This window comes from Balaenoptera physalus (genome assembly GCF_965194825.1).
Source record: "Balaenoptera physalus genome assembly, chromosome: 11".
NCBI lineage: Eukaryota > Metazoa > Chordata > Mammalia > Artiodactyla > Balaenopteridae > Balaenoptera > Balaenoptera physalus.
In genome coordinates this window covers 23652905-23673346 of record NC_138896.1, presented here as the reverse complement: position 1 = coordinate 23673346, position 20442 = coordinate 23652905, and the positions used below count along the sequence as shown (strand labels likewise).

Below are 20442 nucleotides of genomic sequence, written 5' to 3'. Positions count from 1 at the left end.
CACCAGGGAAGTCCCCAGATCACACTTTTAGTAGCAAGAACGTTCGTAGACCAGGATTCCCACATGGTTGTGCATCAACCTTACACATAGGACTTGCTGAATAAGCTCTTCCTTGGTCTTGTGCCTAATACTCTGAGAAGGTGGTCCTGGGGAGAGGCCTGAGCATTTTGTAAGAAGCCCCACAAGCAATCCTGGTGCTCAGCCAATTTGGGAACCACCAAGGTCAGTGACAAGAGAGTGGCCAGAGAAGGGTCTTAAATCCACATTTAAAAGTGTTTGTTTTTTTCAGAATGAAAAGGGAGTACCTATATTGTCAATTATGAGATGTGATGTTGAGAAATACATGTAGTTCTCTCTACCATGGGGTAGAGTCAGGTGGAAGACTTAGGAAGTGGTTCACAGTTCAGCATAATGAAATCCTTGCTCTCTGAAGTTATTCTCCAGACTGAGTTCTCACTCACTCTTGGAGCAAACAATGAGATCCAAAATTTTTCTAATTTAGGCCTAAAGTACCATATATATATGATATGGGGGCTCATATCATTTTGGGAAGGCAACAGAAGCAGGCTTGAGGCTCCACGGGATCAGAATCCACCGTGTCCACCCTAGGCCAGGTCCCACATAGGAACATTGGCCCCTGTTGCTGGGCACAGATGTCACTGCTCACACAGTGAGCCCCGCATGCTGGACGTGGACCCTGTGGCGAGGACGGCTGTCACTGCGGCTCCTGACAACAGGAGGTTGTGTAACTCCCATTCACACCAGCCTTGCCAAATGCATTCTGCTCAGTCCCAGCCTCTCTGTGTCACCACGTCCTGAGTAGAGCCTGAAATGTGGTCTCCTGAGTGGTGGGGTCTGAGCTCCATGCTGTGTCCACCTGCAAGAATGTTTGAGAAAGTGGGTTTTCCTCTTTTATGGAGGAAGGTGGTCTCTGCCTCTTCTAGTGTGGAATTCTCCTAATCTAGGAATTCTCCTAATCAGGTACGGGGGTGGCGAGGGATGGTAAAAGAATGTCAAATTTCAATTCTGAGACTGGAACTGGATCTGGTACATTGTAGGCACTCGGGTTTGGTTGAAAGAACAAGTGACTGATAAATGACATCCAAGGTAGAGATTTACTTGCTTATTACTCTTACTCTGAATTTCTTTGTGAGCTGGTGAGGGAGATTTTCCTTCATACAACCAATTCTCTGATTCTCAGACGCCAACTGGGTGTCCTACAATTCAACTCAATTCTGACACGAGCTACCTGGAATTAGCATCAGACCCCACAGGTTTAAGGGCTCGGTGCCGCAGACTGCCTTTACTTCAGAAGCAAGTTGCAAGCCTCAAGTCCCTGTGTTACCTGCACTTCTGTCTGACTTGACTACAAAGCTAGGGGTTCCCCCCAAGTCTGATAATTTGGTAGAACAAGTCATAGAACTCAGGAAAATGCTATGCTTACCATTACAGTCTATAATAATTGATACAAGTGAGCAGCCAGATGAAGAGGTACCTAAGTCGAGGTCTGGAAAGGTCCCGAGTGGAGGAGCCTCAGTCACCGTGGAGTTGAAGTGTGCTACTTTCCCAGCATGTGGATGTGTTCACCAATTTGGAAGGTCTCCGAATTCTGTCCTTTTAGGGTTTGTAATGAAAGTTTCATGATGTAAGCATGATTGATTAAATCATTGACCATTATTGACTGACCTCCTCCTCCAGCCCCCCTCTCCCCAGAGGTCAGGGAGTGAGGCTGCAAGTTCCAACCCTCTGATCATGGCTTGTTTTTCTGGTGACCAGCCCCCATCCTGAAGCTTCTAGGACCTTTCAGCCAAGAGTCATCGCCCTAGCACCCCAAAGATGCTTTTATCACTCAGATATCCCGTCTTTGACCACAGATCCCTTAGAGCAGAAGGATCATTAACAGTTAAAACACGCTGACACATGACTAGAGTCCCATTCAGTCATTAACAAGTAGTCCAGTCCATCTTCCTATTGAGGATATTTACATGGCAAGTAAATTCATGAAAAATTGCTCAACATTTTTAGTCAGAAGGGGAATTCAAATTAACCATAATATGACATCGCTGCACACTGCCCAGAGTGGTTAAAATGAAAAAATCATGTAAAATCAGTTGCTGACAAGAATTTGGGCTAATTATCTCTCATATATTGCTAGTGGGAGAGTAAATTGATTCAAATACTTTGAAAACGTCTTTGGTGGTAGCCAAACATTCACTCGCCAGCATTTCCACTCTTAGTTATATACTCAATAAATATGCATGCATATGTGTGCCAAACATATGAAAATATTATTCATAGTGGCCCAGTTTGTAAAATCTGGATATAACACAAATGTCCATGAACAGCAGAGCGACGAGAAATGTGGTCTATTCATATAATGGAACACCATGAGAGTAAATAAACTACAACCACACACAGCAATAGAGGTGAGACCCAGTGACATAATGTTGGGTGAGAGAGCCAGACACAGAGGGGCATCCACTGTATAATTCTTTCCAATCAGAAACTGGCAGATCTTACCTATGGTGTTAAAAATCAAGATAATGATTACTCTGAGGGGTGGGGTGGGGAGGTTCCTTTATGACTGAATAGGATTCAAGAGGGTTTCCTGGGATGCTGGACATGTTACTTGATGTGAGTGTTGTTTACCCCAATGTTCACTTGGTGAAAATCCACTGCACACTTATGAGCTGCCCACCTCTCTATGGGTATAAAGTTTCAGTTTTGCAAGATGAAGAAGTTCTAATGCTCTATTGCACAACAACGTGCATATATTTAACACCACTGTACTGGACACTAGAAAATGGTTAAGCTGGTAAATTTTCTGTTATATGTTTTTTTACTACAATAAAATTAATTAAGCCTAACTCATTGAGAAACAAAACACATTACTTCCTTAATTAAAATGTATCAGGGCTTCCCTGGTGGCGCAGTGGTTAAGAATCCGCCTGCCAATGCAGGGGACACGGGTTCGAGCCCTGGTCTGGGAAGATCCCACATGCCGCGGAGCAACTAAGCCCTTGAGCCACAACTACTGAGCCTGCGCATCTGGAGCCTGTGCTCCGCAACGGGAGAGGCCGTGACAGTGAGAGGCCTGCGCACCGCGATGAAGAGTGGGCCCTGCTCGCCGAAACTGGAGAAAGCCCTCGCACAGAAACGAAGACCCAACACAGCCAAAAATAAATAAATTTATTAAAAAAAAAATGTATAAGACCTATATTAAAAAAAGAGAGAAAGGTGTAGGCTACAGAAAACTGGACACACAATGCAGGAGAAAGACAAAGAGAGATTCTTTCTGCCTCATCTATCATCCATGGACCAGCAGAATCAGCATCATACTTACTGGATAGAAAACCAAGCTCACAGGTCCCATCCTTGACATCCTTACTCAGTCTGCATTTTAGCAGGATGCTCAGGTGATTCCACAGCACTTTACTTATTTTTTAAAAATGTTTATTAGAGTATAGTTGATTTAAAATGTTGTGTTAGTTTCAGGAGTACAGCAATGTGATTCATTTATACATATACATATATCCACTCTTTTTTTCTTTTTTAGGTTCTTTTCCCAGATAGGCCATGACAGAGTATTGAGCAGAGTTCCCTGTGCTGTACAGTATCCACAGCACTTTAAAGCACTGCCCAGATGGTGGTGGAGGGACATCCTGGGACGGTGGCTCTGCTCCAGATGTAGAAGATTCCAGTCCAGGTGGGAGCACATCAGAAGGGCCCAGGAGGTTATCTCCAAAAAGGAAAAATTGATAGAATGCCCAAAGTATCCTCACTTCTTTAAAGAATCATACAAATAGAAGAAACATCAAAGTTCAATTAATGAGAGCTACATAGAAAATAATCAGACAAAAACAAAGGCAATTATTAACTCAGGGAGAACAAGAGGTTGTGCAGAAAGTGAGAAGTAGTAGAGTTTACATATGAGTGTATTAGTCACGCAAAAGAAAAAGCTGAATGAACTAAACATGATCACTATATAAATAAACTGGGAAAGTGAAGGAATGGGAAGCGTGAAAGAAAGCAATGACTATTAACTATTGCATCAGTCACTGTGTGATGTGACAGACAGTGGCTGTGACAGAAAAATCAAGCAACAGTTCTAACAAGGCATTTTGTTTAGAGACTTGGAAGTAAAAGCCAAAAGAATCAGCTAAAAAATATGGAAAGTGGTCACCTCTGGGAAGGCAGAAATTGAGAAGAATCAGAGAGGACTACAATAATAGTCTATTTCATGAGAAAACTAGCACAGATATTTGACCTCTTAATTTACAGATTAAATTAACCACACTGGGAATTCCCTGACGGTCCGGCAGTTAGGACTCAGCACAGGACTCAGTTCAGTGCTGTGGGCTCGGGTTCAATCCCTGGTTGGGGAACGAAGAGCCCACAAGCTGGGTGGCGCGGCAAAAAACCAAACAAACCACAAAAATGAACAAGTATGAAAGTTTATGCTTAATGACAACTGAGTACAACAAATGGCACTTGAGAGTTGACTAAAATGCAAGAATACTCGAATGGAAACATGCAGCCACAAGTGTGTGAATGACATCAACCCTGAAAAAAAACATGAAAGAATACGTCAGTATACACCTATCTGGATAAATAGATGCATGAATGAATTCTCTATCCCTGTTGCCTTACTGGGCACCCTGTGAACCCGGCAGGGAGGGAACAGTACCTGACTAGAGCCCCTCATTACCCTCTTGCTTCCAGGCAGGTCCTGCTGCAGAAAGCGCTCCTGTCAGCTGCTTCGAGTCTGTGGGAGGTGCCCCCTAGTACACTCTGCCAGCAGTGCTTTACCCGGGTGGGGCTAAGGTTGTCCTGACCAAGAAGAGCATCACTCACCTGTGTGCCCCAAGACCAGAAGTCAGGAAGGACTGAGGATCAGATGGAGAAATCTCACCTCCCCATCTGCCCTGCAGAAATCAGTCTGAACTGATGGAGGGAGATGCTGATGCTTGATTGATTCCTCCGCCTTCTGGGTTCCTTTACTCTCTCACCTCAGCCCAAGGGTTCCCAGCAGTCACATCACCCTAGAAGCAGACTGACCCCCATTCCTCATAATCAGGAAACCCCAAAGCCCTGTCCCTGTCCCCCTCCCGTGATATCACCCTTCAGCTCTGCTTCATCACATGAGGGTTACAACTGTTCAGGGGAGATTCCCCCACCCAGGGTCAGCCCCTGAACACTGGCCCCAGGTGCATTTTCTCCCAGCCCTTTATGCTTTGCTGTGAATCTGTCAGTCACTGGGAGCTGGAGGGGAGAGAGAGGTGGAGAATTTTTAGTGCCGCGTCAAGGCAGTGAGATAGACCCCTCCTTCTCCCCAGAATCTTACTCACTGTCCCTTCCCAGACACGTGAAATAAAACACAGACCAGACGTGTACATTTAAAGAGCAATTAAAACTTTTAATATGAAATTATACAGATATTGCAGACATGAAGTAATGCATATACAAGTGTGACAGGGTGTGAAGGGAACCTCAAGTTTCCAGAAATCTGCTATTAGTCATTTTGGGAGAAGCCACAGTGAGGAATACTGATAAAGCTTATTCGTAATAATTGAATTATTATCCATGTATTCTATTATAACATAAAAAAACAAAAATAGAGTTAGTAACTAGTATAGTGCAGTTGCAATCACCTCACATATATGAACGCTTTTAATCGTCCCCACCACAACTGGAAATAAACACTGTTTTTCTCATTTCATAGATGAAGAAACTGAGGCATCAAGAGGGAAAGTGCTCAGGGACATAGAGAACAGTCTAGTGGTTGCCAAGGGGGAGCAGGGTGGGAGAGGGTAGGAGTGGGAGTTTGGGATTAACAGATGTAAACGGGTATATATAGGATGGATAAAGAACAAGGTCCCATTGTATAGCACAGGGAACTATATTCAATATCCTGTGATAAATCATAATGGAAACGAATATGAAAAAGGATGCATATATATGTATAACTGAGTTACTCTGCTGTACAGCAGTAATTAACAAAACATTGTGTTCAATAATTCAACTATACTTCAATAAAAAATAAATTAAAAAAGGAGGGAAAGTGCTATATTATAAATCAACTACACCTTAAAAAAATAACAAATAAAATAAAACATAAAAACAATAAGATAAATAATAGAACACACACAAAAGGGAAAGTGCTAGTAAGACCAGAACAGGGAGCTGAATTCAGGCCTCTGGCAGCAGATTCTAAGCTTCCACAGTGGAATTGATGGACGCAGGGTCTGACAACGAGGACTGAAATCCCGGTTGTGTGAGGCCATTATGGTCACTTGGCTCCATCTGGCATTGATCCAGGTCTTGTAGGCTAACAGCTTTGCGGAAAAGGAAAAACCAATAAATAAATGACCAATTGGCTGCAGAATATTGCTCTTTATTCCCTCAGAGATTCTCCTTCAGTTGCTCCAAAGTCAGGTTCTGTCCTTCTCTGAGGGAAGAAAACACCCCTCCTATTTTGCCCCCTTTTTGCCCAGCCCTTGCTGGACTCCTCCCCTGACTCCCCAACATCATCACCTGTCCCTGCTTCCACCACCCTCCACGACAGGGACAAAGGTCGGCAGGACGAAAGGACAAGATCCAGGAGTGGAAACCCAAAGCCCTCCCGCCTTAAGCCCGGACCCATCCCCGACACAGTGCGAGGCTCTGTCACAGACGGGTCCCGACTCCGCGTTCCTCCAGGCCTGGGAGTGGACACACACACAACTCCTTCCTCTCCTCCATTCTCGGGCCTCCTCACCTGCACAAGCACCTGTTCCACTGCCCGGCTCCACCTCAGGCCCTGACCTCCACCTGCAGCGCAACCTCCTGCCCGCCCCCAGCCCTGAGCCAGCAGCTCCTAACTGGAAAGCCCATCGAGAAGCCCAGGTGACAGCAGCCCCGTCTAGAAAAACTGGGCTGCCACAGGCCCTGCCCCTGACCTGACCCTGGAGCACCCCTGGCTTGCAGACGCCTGGCTTTGCCCCGACCCTCACTCCCCGCCCAGGCTCTCAGGGTGCACTTGGCCTTCCCTGCTCCTTCCAGGTCCACCGGCTCCTGGAATCCCAGCTCTACCCCAAGTGCTGCTGCTAGGCTGAGGCTGCACAGTCCCTCCTGCCCTGTTCCAGGCAGGGATTCAACCAGGCCGCCCTCCCTTCCTGTAGGGATCTGCTGCTCAATGTGGATGGGGGGGGCACCCCCAGTCCGAGGCTGTACCTGGCCCCCTCTGCACCCTGGGACTGCCACTGCCACCCTCCACCTCCCACAGGCAGCGCCCCATTTGAATTCCTCTTTCATTTAATATGCACCACAAGGTCAGTATTGGAGGAAATTCTATTGAGCTTTGCCATCTGAAATCATAAACATTTGTATTGGACATCAAAAATTTAAAAAGTAATTTTGAGAAATTAGCACATGATCTTCACACTGTTTTCCCAGCAAATGCCCCAGTGACATACAAGACAACCGTTTCTGTCTCAACGGAACCAGAACTCATGTTCCCTGGGGGTGGGGTGGGTGGGGAGGGGTCGGGGGTGCCCCAGGTGAGAGCAGGAGCAACTACAGAGCTGCCTGGTCCCCTGCTCTGGGTGCTGCATGGACAGAGCCTCTTGCTGCGGGGCAGGGTGACTAACCATCCCTGTATGCCCAGGCTGAAGGCCAAATGATAAGGGAATTGGGCTTGTGGATGAGAAACCACGTCCCCAAGCACGCCAGTGACACAAAGAGGCGGCATCAACAGAAGGAGCTGAGTCTCTGCACACGCCACCCTTTCACTGTTCCACGCTCTGCCTTTGCTCTTTGCAAAACACAAAGCTCTGCTGCTCTTTTCCTCTCCCCTCAAGCAACCTGATTATGGGGAAATCAATGTGACCATCCCCTTCTCCAAATCTACAGGGCAGTGACCACCGTGAGCAAGGGAACTGGCTCAGGGAGGGCAGGGTGAGGCCACAGAACACAGACCCAGTGCCCTCCTCTAAAGAGCCCTTGGACTGTGTCCCGAGGGGCTGGACAGGAAAGAACCTGGAGGTGAGATAAAATCAGTGACCCCAGTTGTCCAAGGATTGGCTGTTCTCCTCTCCCCAAATGGTCAAGGGGTATCTGCTCACTACTCCCCTATATTACGGGCAAGGAAATTCCAGCAAGCATGGGGGCACGTGATGGGACCTTGAGAAGGATGCAGGCTGGGGGTGACCCAGAGGAAACGAAACTCAGAAGACAGTTCACGGAGGAGGACTTGGAGAGGTTGCAAAACATCTCTAAGTGGGGCCTCACAAGGGCGCATCACAGGCAGGGCTCTGGCACCATCCACTGAACCCTAGTTTGAGCCTTATGATTCTTTTACTTGGATTCTTTTTTTTTTTTCTGTATAAAACTAAATTTATTTAAACTGAAGTTTTATATTTATCTTTTCTTTTTAAAAAATTTTTACTGGAGTATGGCTGCTCTATAATGTTGTGTTAGTTTCTACTGTACAGCAAAGTGAATCAGCTATACATATACATATATCCCCCCTTTTTTGGATTTCCATCCCATTTAGGTCACCACAGAGCCTTAAGTAGAATTCCTTGAGCTATACAGTAGCTCCTTGGATTCTTAATGATGGCTGAAAAACTGGGGAGAGAAATGCAAATAGGAAGTGATAAGCCCATCGCCTGGCCTCTGAATTCCTCCTCAGTTTTTAACCCCTCCACACAAGCTCACAGACACTTTACTGCAGGTTCCCTCTGAATCAATCCATGATCACCTAGACCCTCCCAACCAGCACATGACCCAACATATCACCCCTAGATGAGGCCTGACAAGCTGAGAGCAGACAGAAAAAGATGAGAACAGAGCAGAGAGCTGAAACCCTCACTGTGCCCAGTCTCACCCAGAGCAAAGAGAGGCCCCTGCTGGACACTAAGGGCCCCAGCCTGGCCCTGGCCTTGGGCAGGACCAAGGGGTTAGAACAGACGTGGCTCCCATTCCCTTCACAAATACCCCAGTGTCCAGCTCCTGGAACAGAGGCTTGTCATCTTCTCGAATCTGTGCAGAGGGACACGTGGGGGATCCTACATCCCAGGCAGAGCCCTTCCCATCTCCACCCCCTGCCCAGATTTCTCACCTGGGCTCCCCACAGCTGATGCTGTCTTCTTCTTCTTCTTCGTGCAGCAAAGGACACAAAGCCCGATGATAATAACAACAACCACAGCAGCAATACCCAGGATGGTCCACCACCGACTCTGATGCACCAGGGTCTCTCCTGAGAAAGGGCCTTATTCTATATAACACAGGCACCCCAGAGCCACAGGCCTGCTCTCCTCTCCCTGACCCTGGCCTCTGACACTCCCAGGGTCACAACTCCCTTCAGGCACACCCCAGGCTCACCAGAGGGCGCAGGGTGTGCACTGTGATTCCCGCTGTGTTCCACGTGGCACTTGACACACTGTTCCTCTCCTTGGGGAACCCTTATGGTCACCCAGGTCCGGTAGGTCCCATTCCCATCAGGCAGGACACCCCCAGACTGCTGGGCTTCCCAGCTCATGGGTTCCTCATCTGCAAACCAGGCCGCTGAGATATTCTGGGAAAAGAAGCCAAAAGCCCAGCATGTGAGGTTGACTGTGCCCTCCAAGTCCTGGCTGCGGGTCACGTTCACGGCTGGGGGCCCTGGGGGAGAAAGCACAGAGCCAGTGAGGCCCGGGGCCAAGCCCTGCTCCCTCTAAGGAAGACGGAGAGAACAGGGCTGCTGCTTCCCACTCTCCACCTCTGGCTGAGCCCTCGCCCACCCCAGACCTGCTCCAAGTCTGTTCTGCACCCTGGGGCCCAGTTCCTTTAGCCGGGCAGGAGGAGGGGCTGTGACGGGGCCTCACTCTCTTGGATCCACGTGTTGATGCTGAGGAGCGGGCCGTGCGGGGTGGGCTCCTGGGGACCAGCAGGGAACTTTCTGGGACAGGCAGGCTGGGAGCCAGGGGGGCCCACCCCAGTCTAGGGCCTTCCTCTCCTGACTGACACTCACCTTCCCTGGTACAGTTTCTGTCAGAGGGCCCACTGCTCCCCTGGATGATTGTCACCGGGGCGGTTCATTCCCCTCCCCACCTGCCCATCTTTCTACAGTGGATTTAACAGAACAGCAAATTGCAGGACACCACGCCAACAGAGCATATATGCACCCAGAGGACAGGGAGGGTCTCTGTGGACAGAGTCACGGCGGGGAGGCTCTAGGGGTCTGGGGGAGAGGAAGGGCCCTCGTCCAGGAGCAGTACCTGTTCTCTCCCTGAAGCCTGTCCAGGATTCCAGATAGCCCCGCAGTCTTCCACAAAGCTCTCCCTGCACGTGGGCCCGGTAATGCTTGCTTTGAAAGCCATCTGTGTCCCCGGACTTCTCCATTTCCATGGCCAAGGTCGGACCCAACGACTAGGGTACTGTACATCGATGGGTCTCCAGGTGACAGGAGAGGAAGAGCTCCCCATCTTGGTAGAGAAGCCTGAAGCCCCAGGCGTGGTTGTCTTCTTGAATTTCACAGCCCATGATCTCCTGGAGGGTATTCACACCTGCACCCCACCCCACCCCAGCAGTGACTCCTCCAGTCCCCATGTCCTTCTGTCCTCCCACCCAAGTGAGAAACTCCAGCCAGAGGGCTCCCTCCCTGCTCCCCTCCATGTCTTCCCAGTGCTGCTGCGTCACAGCCACCTCCCTGCTGAACTCACAGACCCCCTTCCTTTGTCCCTTCCCCCTACATCCAGTGGAAAGAAACAGGTCCCTGCTCTGGGCCCCAGACTCTCCTGGGAAATGCCTCACAGCACTCTCGGCCTCTCCCCACTCTCACCTCCTTTCTCCTCCAGCAGGGCCAGGATTTCTGCTAGAAGCTTTCTGAGGTCCTTCCAGGTCTCTGTCAAGTCCTTGGACTCTGTGTCCCACGTCTCAGCTCCCAGCTCTTCTGCCCACAGTCCCCGGGGCTCTACCCTGCCTGTCTCACGGTCATAGTGCAGGAAGGCCTGGCCATCCAAGTGTCCCCCAGCGAAAAAGCTGGGCTGCACAGATCCATCCCGGGACAGCACCGTGAGGTTGTAATGAAGACTGTGTGATCCTGGGGAAGGGGGAACCGCAGATGAAACAGCTTTCCAGAAACAAGTGCACATCAAATGTTTACCAGACAAGTTCTCTCTCTCTGCTGTCCTGACCTGCTCCAGGACTGAGGATGCAGAACATGCACATGTACAAGGGACCACAATGAGAATTTTTCCAACACAGGGGAAAAAAGAAAAAGAGGAGTGAAGGAGAGGGGAATTGAGGAGTGGAGCGAGAGGTGGAGATGGGCAAACATTCAGGACAAGTGCCAGGACAGGGAGGCACCAGCTCCCTAAGGGTCCAGGCAGGAGGCCAAGGGGAGAGGCTGGCCTGCAGGGGGCAAGGGAGAGGCAGGAAGACCAGGGTGAGGGGAGGTGGAGTCAGAGGGGAGGGAGGGGCAGTGTCAGCCCAGGATCAGAGGCATCCCTGGTCAGAGGCCGGTCAGGTGAGACAGAGAGCAAGGGCTGCTGCCCGTGGGGCAGGTTCATCATGGACGAGGTGGGCTCAAGGGAGGGTGAGGCACGAGGCAGTGGGGCCTGAGGGGCTGGGCTGTGGCCCTAAGAGAGTGGAAGGTGGGCCAGTACCCCTGGTGGAGGTGAAGCAGTGGGTCTGGGCCCAGAGTGCAAGAGGCATGGTGAGGCCCCAGGTGGGGAGGTAGCTGGACCTGCCAGTGTCCCCTGGGAGAGGTGGGTGTTGGGGGCCTGAGTCAGTGCCATGTGCAAGGGCCTTGGAGAATTAGAAGGAGCAGTGGCAAGAGAAAATAGAACTGGAAAGCCAAGGTGCACATTGGGAGGGACCTGCACAGTGGGAGTGGTTGGGGGCAGGTCACACCTCCACAGAGGGTGTGGGTCAGGCAGCCAGCACAGGAGGGCGGGGCTGGGGGAAGACCCCCTGTAGGGAAAGGCCAACTCACCAAGTGGCATCAACAAGGATTTTGGATACATGGTTGAGGTAGTGAGAGCCCACTGGGGTCAGTGAACCTAAGAGAGGGTGATGAAGGCCAAGGAGGTGGGTAATTGGACCAAGGGTAGTATTCCTATTGGGGAGGGAGGAAGGGCAAGGGGCTGCAGAGGAGACAGTGGTGAGGGCCTGGATTGGGGGGCAGGGGATGAGCATGCCTCAGGGGTGACTCTGGGGGACCTTGGATTAGGGTGAAGACAGGAGAGGAGGGGTGCTCTGGGTGAGGGAGGGTGATGGTGAGGTGGTGATTTGGGGCATCACAAGAGGGGGCTTGTGATTGATAAGAAATTGGTGAGGGCCCACGGCAGGTGGACAAGGCGTGGGAGCTGGGCAAGGTGCCATGGGGGTAGGTGCAGAGGGACTAGGGCAAGTGGAGTCCAGCACCTGAGGCCTGGAGAGTGGAAGCCTCCAGAGAGTGACGTTTGGGATGCAGGAGTGGGGAAAGGGCAGTGCTGGGTGAAAGGCCCACAGTGAACGAGGGCCAAGAGCAGGTGCATGCACTGGGACGGAGCTAGGAGGATGGGTGCCAAGACCGGGGGAGAGGTGCTCCCACAGGGGCTGCTCACTGTGCTCAAGGTACAATTATCGTCAAGTCCCATCACCACAGCTCCCCCTGGTGATGAAAGTAGTGGGGATGTAGGGAATTCATACTGGGCAAAAGTGAGTGTGGGCAAAAGTCAACCCCAGAAATGTAAGGTTAGTGAAAGCTGGGGGAAGGTAGGAGCCATACAGGTGACTGATCCTTGCAGGTAAAGATCCATGAGGGACGAGAGGATGAGGGTGAGGATGCCGTAGGAAGGGATCAGAGAACCGCAGAGAGGAGGGAACAGCAGGGAGGGGGAGGGCAAATCCTGAGGGGGCGCAAAAGATGGCAGGGGAGGAGGCAAGGAGAGAATCAGGTGTGGGAACACGTGCACAGCAGAAAATTAGAGTAAACATTGGTGGTGGTGGGGGAGTGGAGACCACAGAAATCACAGGAAGAATCCCTTGGCTCCAAAACTGTCAGACCCTAACTTCTCTCAGTGAAAATAATGAATAAACAATCTATAATAAGAGTAGAGGGTGTGATGAATTGAGAGATTGGGATTGACATGTATACACTGATGTGTATAAAATGGGTGACTAATAAGAACCTGCTGTATAAAAAAATAAATAAAATAAAATTCAAAAATTCAAAAAATAAAATATAGTAAAAAAAAAAAAAAAAAAAGAATAGAGAGTTTTATTTGAGCCAAATTAAGGACTAGCCGGGAAGCCAGCTTCCCAGATAACTCTGAGAAACTGCTCTGGAGAAGCAGGGTTTTCAGCACAGTTGTGTTTTTTTATTGGTGTTTTTTTTGGGGGGGAGGTAGTTTTTTGGCTGCCTCGCACCAGAATCTTAGTTCCTGGACCAGAGATTGAACTCCGGCCAACGGCAGCGAAAGCGCTGAGTCCTAACCACTGGACAGCCAGGGAATTCCCCTTCAGCACAGTTTTATAACTTGTCTGAACAAAGAACATTAAACAAGTCAGAGCTACATTTCTCCAAGGTTTAAAAAAAAAAACAGACCAGCACGTACACGTACACGTACAGCACGTACAGTATGGCCTTGGCACCTGGGAAGGGAGTCTTATCATCAAAGGTGAACCAGCGTTGGAGTCCCAAGAAGAGGGGCATTTAGTCTTTATTTTTAACATGGACAGTCTTTACTTCTGGTCAATGTGCCCTTTCCTTTAATAATTAAAGCAGATGTACAACGTATGTCTGACAGGCCACAAAGAGGCAATTTACTTAGTGCAAAATTCAACTTAGTTCATGTATAAGCCAGAATGACTTCCCTGTATCTGAACATGTGAAAACATATTTTGTCGCTTCTCTCAGTGAAAGTCAGGATCGGCCACGGTGCCCACAGCAGTAGGAAGTGTGGTTCAGGCCCGTTGGGCCCTTCCTAGAGCTCCTGGTCACTAGAAAGAGACCCCCAACTCCAAGGACTGAGGCCCTTGAGCGCTGCCTGCCTGGAAGCTCCCTGATTCCCGAGGCCAGAAACGGGAAGAGGGCAGAGCTGAGAACAGGAGGAGAGGACAGCGCTCAGGGGCCTAAGAGGGAGCCCACACCGGTGGGAAGTGGCCGCCTGAGCGTCGGACCTCCAAGAGCCCTTGATCGCCTCTGACGGGAGCAACCCGGGCTTGGGGGCAGCCTTCCCACCCAGGGGAGTCAGAGGACGGGGATGTGTGAGGAAGAGGAAAGCAGGGAGGGCGGGTGCAGCAGGGGGAGCAGAGGGTGGGAGTTGGAAAGAGACTGAAAAGCGGGAACGTGCTGTGGTGGCCACAGGCCCCGAGCAGCTCCCGGCCCCTCCCCGACCTCACCCCGCCCCCCACTCCCCACTCCCCACCCCGCTGCACCGCCAGTGAGACGGTCCCCGCGACGCTCACCGAATCCCACCCGGACCCTGAAACCGCCCCAGGCTCCCGGCTGAGGACCTCAATGAACGCCACTCACCAGCGGCGGTAGCCGGGAGCACAGAAAGGGCAGCGCCGGCTAGAAACGGCAGGACAAGGAGCAGCCCTGGCAGCCGCGCGGAGCTGGACCGCTGGGTGGCGCAGTTTCTCCCCGGGAGATGCCGCCTCCTGGCCTGTGGTTAAGTGTTTCTCTGACCCGCTCTGCTCCGTTCCTTTGCAACTTGCTTCTCCTTCCTCGCCGCTGCGCCTTCTTCCTTCTCGCTTGCTCTCCTTATTCTCCTTTTCTTTCCTTCCACTCTCACCCTCAGCGGTTGAGGGGTTTTAGCTGTGCTGGCCCAGGACCTGGGGATTTTATCTTTTGTGTGGCAGCTTCTAGAGGGCCTGTCGCTGAGGCTGTGATGTGAGGCCGTGATGAGGATGACGGAGGAGGAAACGGGGCCTCCTCTCAGCTCGCTGCCTTGGGGGGTTCTCCGCAGGGGCCCCTTAGGCTAACGCCCCTCCTGGAGTCTTAACCACTGGACCACCAGGGAAGTCCCCGGGTTGAATTCCTGGGCTTCTGCACCCATCTTCTTAAAAGAGAGTACTGTATCTCTTCAGAAGGGACTTCATCCAGGAAAAGTAGGTGGATTACTCTCAGGGCCTGGAATATACTGATGTTTCTTCTGTTTTAATGATGTTTTCCACCACCTAAACTCATTCGGAAACCCATTGAGGTGAGAAATGTCTCTCATTAAAAACAATCCAGATAACTTCTCCAGTAACCACCTGCATCGGCCCTTTAGCTCTCCTCCCTGCTGAGGACTCATCCCTGGATTATCTTCTAACATCCATCAGTTCCGCTCTCTCTGGTGACAATCTGCAGGAACATTTCCATTTTTTTGATGCTCCGGCGATTCTCAGCTCTTCACAAGCAAACTAGACCAGAAAACTGCAGAGTCTTGTGCCTCAAGCATTGGCTTGGATTGGACTCAAAGCACTTCCTCTTCAAAGGGCAGCACTTGGAAAACTATAAACCTGTTTTGTTAGTCATGATGGAAAGAGATTTCTGGAGTTTCAAGTACCAAATCTACCTGAGGAAAAAAAGTGCATTGATTCTTCGTTTTGGCAATGTACTACAGTACGTGAGATGCTTTCATTGGGGTAAGATGGCTGAAGGTTGCGTGGGACATCTCTGAACTATTTTTGTAATTTTTTTTGGTGAGTCTAGAATTATTGCAAAATGAAAAGAAGGAGGAGGAGTGGGGGGAGGAGGCAGAGGGGAGGAGGGGAAGAAAAGGAAGAAAAGGAGGAGGAAGAGGAGGGACATTAAAAAATGTCCTTAATGAAAAATTGAGGACATTCCAGGAAAAGAGACTCTCTTTATTCCTGAGGTTTTGGCTCCAACTCTATTGTGGCTTCCGACCTTAGTAAACTGGATTAGTGAACATGTCTAATTGCAATGACTCTTTGCCTAGACAAGAGGCACGGTTGTGTAGAAGCCCGCCTCACCATGCCCTGTCACATGTCCCATGAGTCCTTCACTCTTGGGCCTTCAAAAGAGGGTCGAAGTGTCCCTCACCAGCAGGAGGGGGCTCTGAGTAATTCCCATGGACCAGCCTTAAAGAGTGATTTTGCCTGGAGTGTCTTTCACACTTATCTCCCTCAGGACCCCAGCAGGGCCATTGGAGCTCGTAGGTGACTGATGGAGGCTTTTGGGATTTAGGATCTTGATTATGTCATCTTTGAAGACTTGCCCAACATCTGGCATGGTCTGGAAGATGACATCAAGGAGGGTATATGCAGAACCCTGGGAACTGGAGAGTTGAGTCACTTGAGAGTCTGAAAGCTCAAGAGCAGCTGCCTTCTCTTGGGCACAAACCAAGATTGAGGGGATTGAAAATACATTGCATCTCCTTGGTCTCCACGGGCACAAGCTTATTTGTGACCACAGCTGCTTCATTGGCACGAGGCTAAGGAAGCCTTGGGTTTCTGCAGGGTGTGAGAAATCAGAGAGGAGAGCAGCAGATGGAAAGGCGGAGAATATAGGGTCCTGAAATTTATTTGATATCTGCTAGAAATGCGAGGTGCCGCATTTACAAAAAAGTGTAAGGATACCAATCTCAGGATACCAGGGGAAAGGGATAAATGAAACAATCTGTAATATGTTGGCAGGAAAAACTGAGAGGCATATACATTTAGGAGAGGTATACTTATTATATATTTGTAAATTTTCCAAGATGTGAGAATGTTTCAGACATGACTTTTAAAGAAACAACACAGTCTGCATGGATGGTGGAGCTTATTTTTTAAACCCAGTATATGTCTTACTGTATATTATTTCCCAAATGTGCTTTTGCTCATTTGACTATTTTAAATTTTTACCAAACTTATACATGTATATAATTTTAAAAGGCAGAAGGTCCTACAAGACTTATAACAAAAAGCTGTGGTCCTTATTACCACTTCCCCAATCTTTAGTTCTCTTTCGCTAGATGCAAACATTTCAATACTCAGTTGGCTTTTATCTTCCTATTTTTAATAACAAGCTGTATCAGTCAGGGTTGAGTGAAGGAACTAGAGATTATTCTAGGTTTATTAAACAGGAAGGGATTTTACAAAGACTGTTAGGAGCTTTTGAAATCTTTAGAAGGGCTGAAGGATCAAGTTCTCAGCTGAGCCTTATGGAATGACAGCCAGAACAATGTAGATATATTTGGTGTTCCTTTAATGGCTTGTATATAAATTTATCACTAATCTCTCACCAAATTCTCCTTCAACAGTGTAGTTTTCCTCTCCATTCAAATGCATGACAATTAATCAATTTTATCTTTTTCTTGGACATAGACTTCTGTAGCCAGGTGAAGGAATTCTCTTTATTCCTGAGGCCTTGGCCCCAAACTCCTGTTTCAGTCTGGACCTGTTGATCCCTTATTGTCCCACATAGGTGCCTCTTGGGATGTTCCTTTAGCATTTATATATATATATATATATATATATATATATATATATATATATATATATATATATATATATATAAAGCATTTATATATATAGCATTGTTATATATATATAGCATTTGTATATATATATACATAAAACATTTATATATATAGCATTTTTATGTATATATAGCATTTGTTTATATATACACATAAATATATATACATATATACAATATATATACAAATGTATATATACAAATTGTAATATATATACAAATATATATAATATATATACAAGTATATGCAAATATAATACATATCTATTATGTATACAAAATATATATTTATATATAAATATATATACATATATATATAAAATGATACTGTTTAACACCTGAAGGTGACAAATTATTCTGGATTAGACATTTATGTATATAAAACAATACTGCTTAACACTTGAAAATGACAAGAGAAACTCTGGAACTTTCTTGATCCAGGGACAGGAAAGAATGACAGGACCATTGGTTGCCATGGGCACTGTTTCCACAGCTGCATTGCTGTTTTGACTGTCATTACATGTAGTTTGAAGGACTGTGCTATGAGAAAAAATATAGCTTTTTCTTGATTTAACAGTGATCTAGGCAGGACAGACAATAATAGCCCCACTTAATTAATGGATAAACTAAGGCTGAGAGAGATTACACACTCTATAAAGGGGCAGAACTAGATCAGAACCCAGGTTTTCTGACTTTTTCTTTTCTGGTGTCTGTTTTCAGTCTGTAACTCATCTATGGTCAAAAAATGAGGAACTCATTTGTGGCAAAAATCATCAGACATCCTACAGTCACTAGAACAAAAACCCCACAAAGGTAGGATACCTGTTCACTACTGTAGCCTCAGTGCTGAAGTCAATGCTTGTCCCAGAGCTGGCATTTAGTAAATATGTGTAGAATGAATGAATGGGTAAATGAATGAATGGTGTAGCTGTTTATAAGTAAGGAAACACAGCTCCAGAAATGTTAAGCAACTCACCAAAAGTCACTTATCATATTTTATAAATTACAAGACATATGTTGACATATGCTGTGCTCAGTGCCCAGCAAGTGCAAGACAAGGAGGGAGCTGGTGTGTGACACTGTGAGATGGTAATGCAAGCCAACTTCCCCTGAGATCCTCTAGGCGATCAATTTCCAAGAGACGCTCATCTCTCAGAGGAACACTACCCAGCCATTGCCACTAGAGGGCTCATCAAGACATTTAATCAGGAAGATACAGGCAGTCTGGGAGCCCCTTTTTGTTCAGGCCATTTGTTTCCACGGTTTCTTTTCATTGCATTCCCCCCCACCCCCATTATCTCTTTTCCCATGCTAGCTCTATATTCAGATTAAAACTTCATTCATGTCAATTTAACAATTTTACCACATCCAAATTTTTCTAATGCCAGTTTTCATCAATCCTGACATTTATGTTATTTGTCTGACTTCACTAGTGAGTTCTGCTTTTTAAACACTTGCAGCTCTGTGATCCAGTATCCAACGATGCATTATACTTCAGCTCCATTCACAAATCGGGAATCAACTGCAAGCAGCTAAACACAAGCAGTGAATACTAATCAGAACAAGGAAGAATGGGTCTGTTGTGGTCTCAGTGTGAGAGAAAATGCCTCTGCTCAGGGGTGCATCTGTACCTCACTTTGCTTGCTGCCCCATATGGTTACATGACTGATGGTAAATGTCACTGCTGAAAGCTCCATGAATTTCTTTTAAGGTTCCCAAAGAGAGTGTAGAACATTAAGATATTTCATAACTTTCGCATCTACATGACAGCAATGTCCACGAGCTTCCGCCAGGCACGTTGAAGGCAGAAGCTGTTTATATGGCTCTGCACTGTGTCTTCGGAGCCACACATAGTAACTGGCATATGTGTCCTATGTAAAGATCTGGTGGATGGTTAAGTGAATCATCACACACCATCTCTCCCATGGGTAGCGCAGAGGAGCTGAAAAACTCTCCTGGGTGGAGAAAATCAAAAATACCTTGAAGCTGCCCTGATTCAGGGCTGCTGCCTTAAAAACTCTTGGGTGGGGTCCTAAGCCAAAAATGGAGCAACTCTACTTGTGTCCAGTCTTCAAATTCTTTCGAGGGTGAGGCCTGAGGTGCTGCAAATATTTTAAAAAGCAGAATGAACCTGTCAGGGCAAATTAATGCCGTAAATGTCAGAACTGACGACACATTTCCTACAGTTCATTGTACACACGGAGATGGTGTGTTTGTGTCTGCGTGTCCAAAATTCGTTTTCAGGCTGGGGGCTCCCCAAGAATGGGGAGGGTGTCTGGTTTCTCTTGCTTGGCTCAAAACTCAAAACAGATTAAAGGTTAGGTCCAAGGACCTGTCACTGAAAGCCTAGAAAAGAAAAAGCTGAAGGATAAAGGTTTTATGAGGAGGGTGCTGAGCAGTTATTCATCACTTGAGATTCAGCTCTAATGAGGTAAACAGCGAATGAAGACCTGAGTTTAACTCCACCTCTTCCACTTCCACTCCGCCACTCTGAGCGGGGGCTACTCTTCGTTGCGGTGTGCGGGCTTCTCATTGCGGTGGCTTCTCTTGTTGCAGAGCACGGGCTCTAGGCGCACGGACTTCAGTAGTTGTAGCTCGCCGGCTCTCAAGCGCAGGCTCAGTAGTTGTGGCGCACGGGCTTAGTTGCTCCGCAGCATGTGGGATCTTCCCAGACCAGGGCTCGAACCTGTGTCCCCTGCATTGGCAGGCAGATTCTTAACCACTGCGCCACCAGGGAAGCCCCATTGAATTGAAACTTTTAAGATGAGACTTTTTTTTTTTTTAATTGAGGTGTAGTTGATGTACAATATAAGTTTCAAGTGTACAACATAGTGATTCACAATTTTTAGGTTTATAGTTATTTTAAAATATTGGCTATATTCCCTGTGTTGTACAATATATCCTTGTAGCTTATTTATTTTATACATAGTAGTTTGCACTTCTTAATCCCTTACCCCTATCTTGCCTCTCCCCCCGCCCCTCTCCCCACTGGTAACTACTAAGTTTGTTCTCTATATCTGTGA

The 20442-nt window shown here is 47.9% G+C and overlaps 1 protein-coding gene across 1 annotated transcript; it reads right to left on the bottom strand.

The window, feature by feature from the left end:
* Positions 1-5217: 5217 nt before the first annotated feature.
* LOC309638168 (MHC class I polypeptide-related sequence A-like) lies at positions 5218-16030 on the bottom strand (the record flags this gene model as incomplete). Its single annotated transcript, XM_082413769.1, has 6 exons — positions 5218-6335; positions 9101-9238; positions 9364-9642; positions 10802-11062; positions 14483-14615; positions 16001-16030. 6 exons carry the CDS (start codon positions 16028-16030, stop codon positions 6211-6213), a joined length of 966 nt encoding a protein of 321 aa, XP_082269895.1. The 3' UTR covers positions 5218-6210.
* Positions 16031-20442: the final 4412 nt, after the last annotated feature.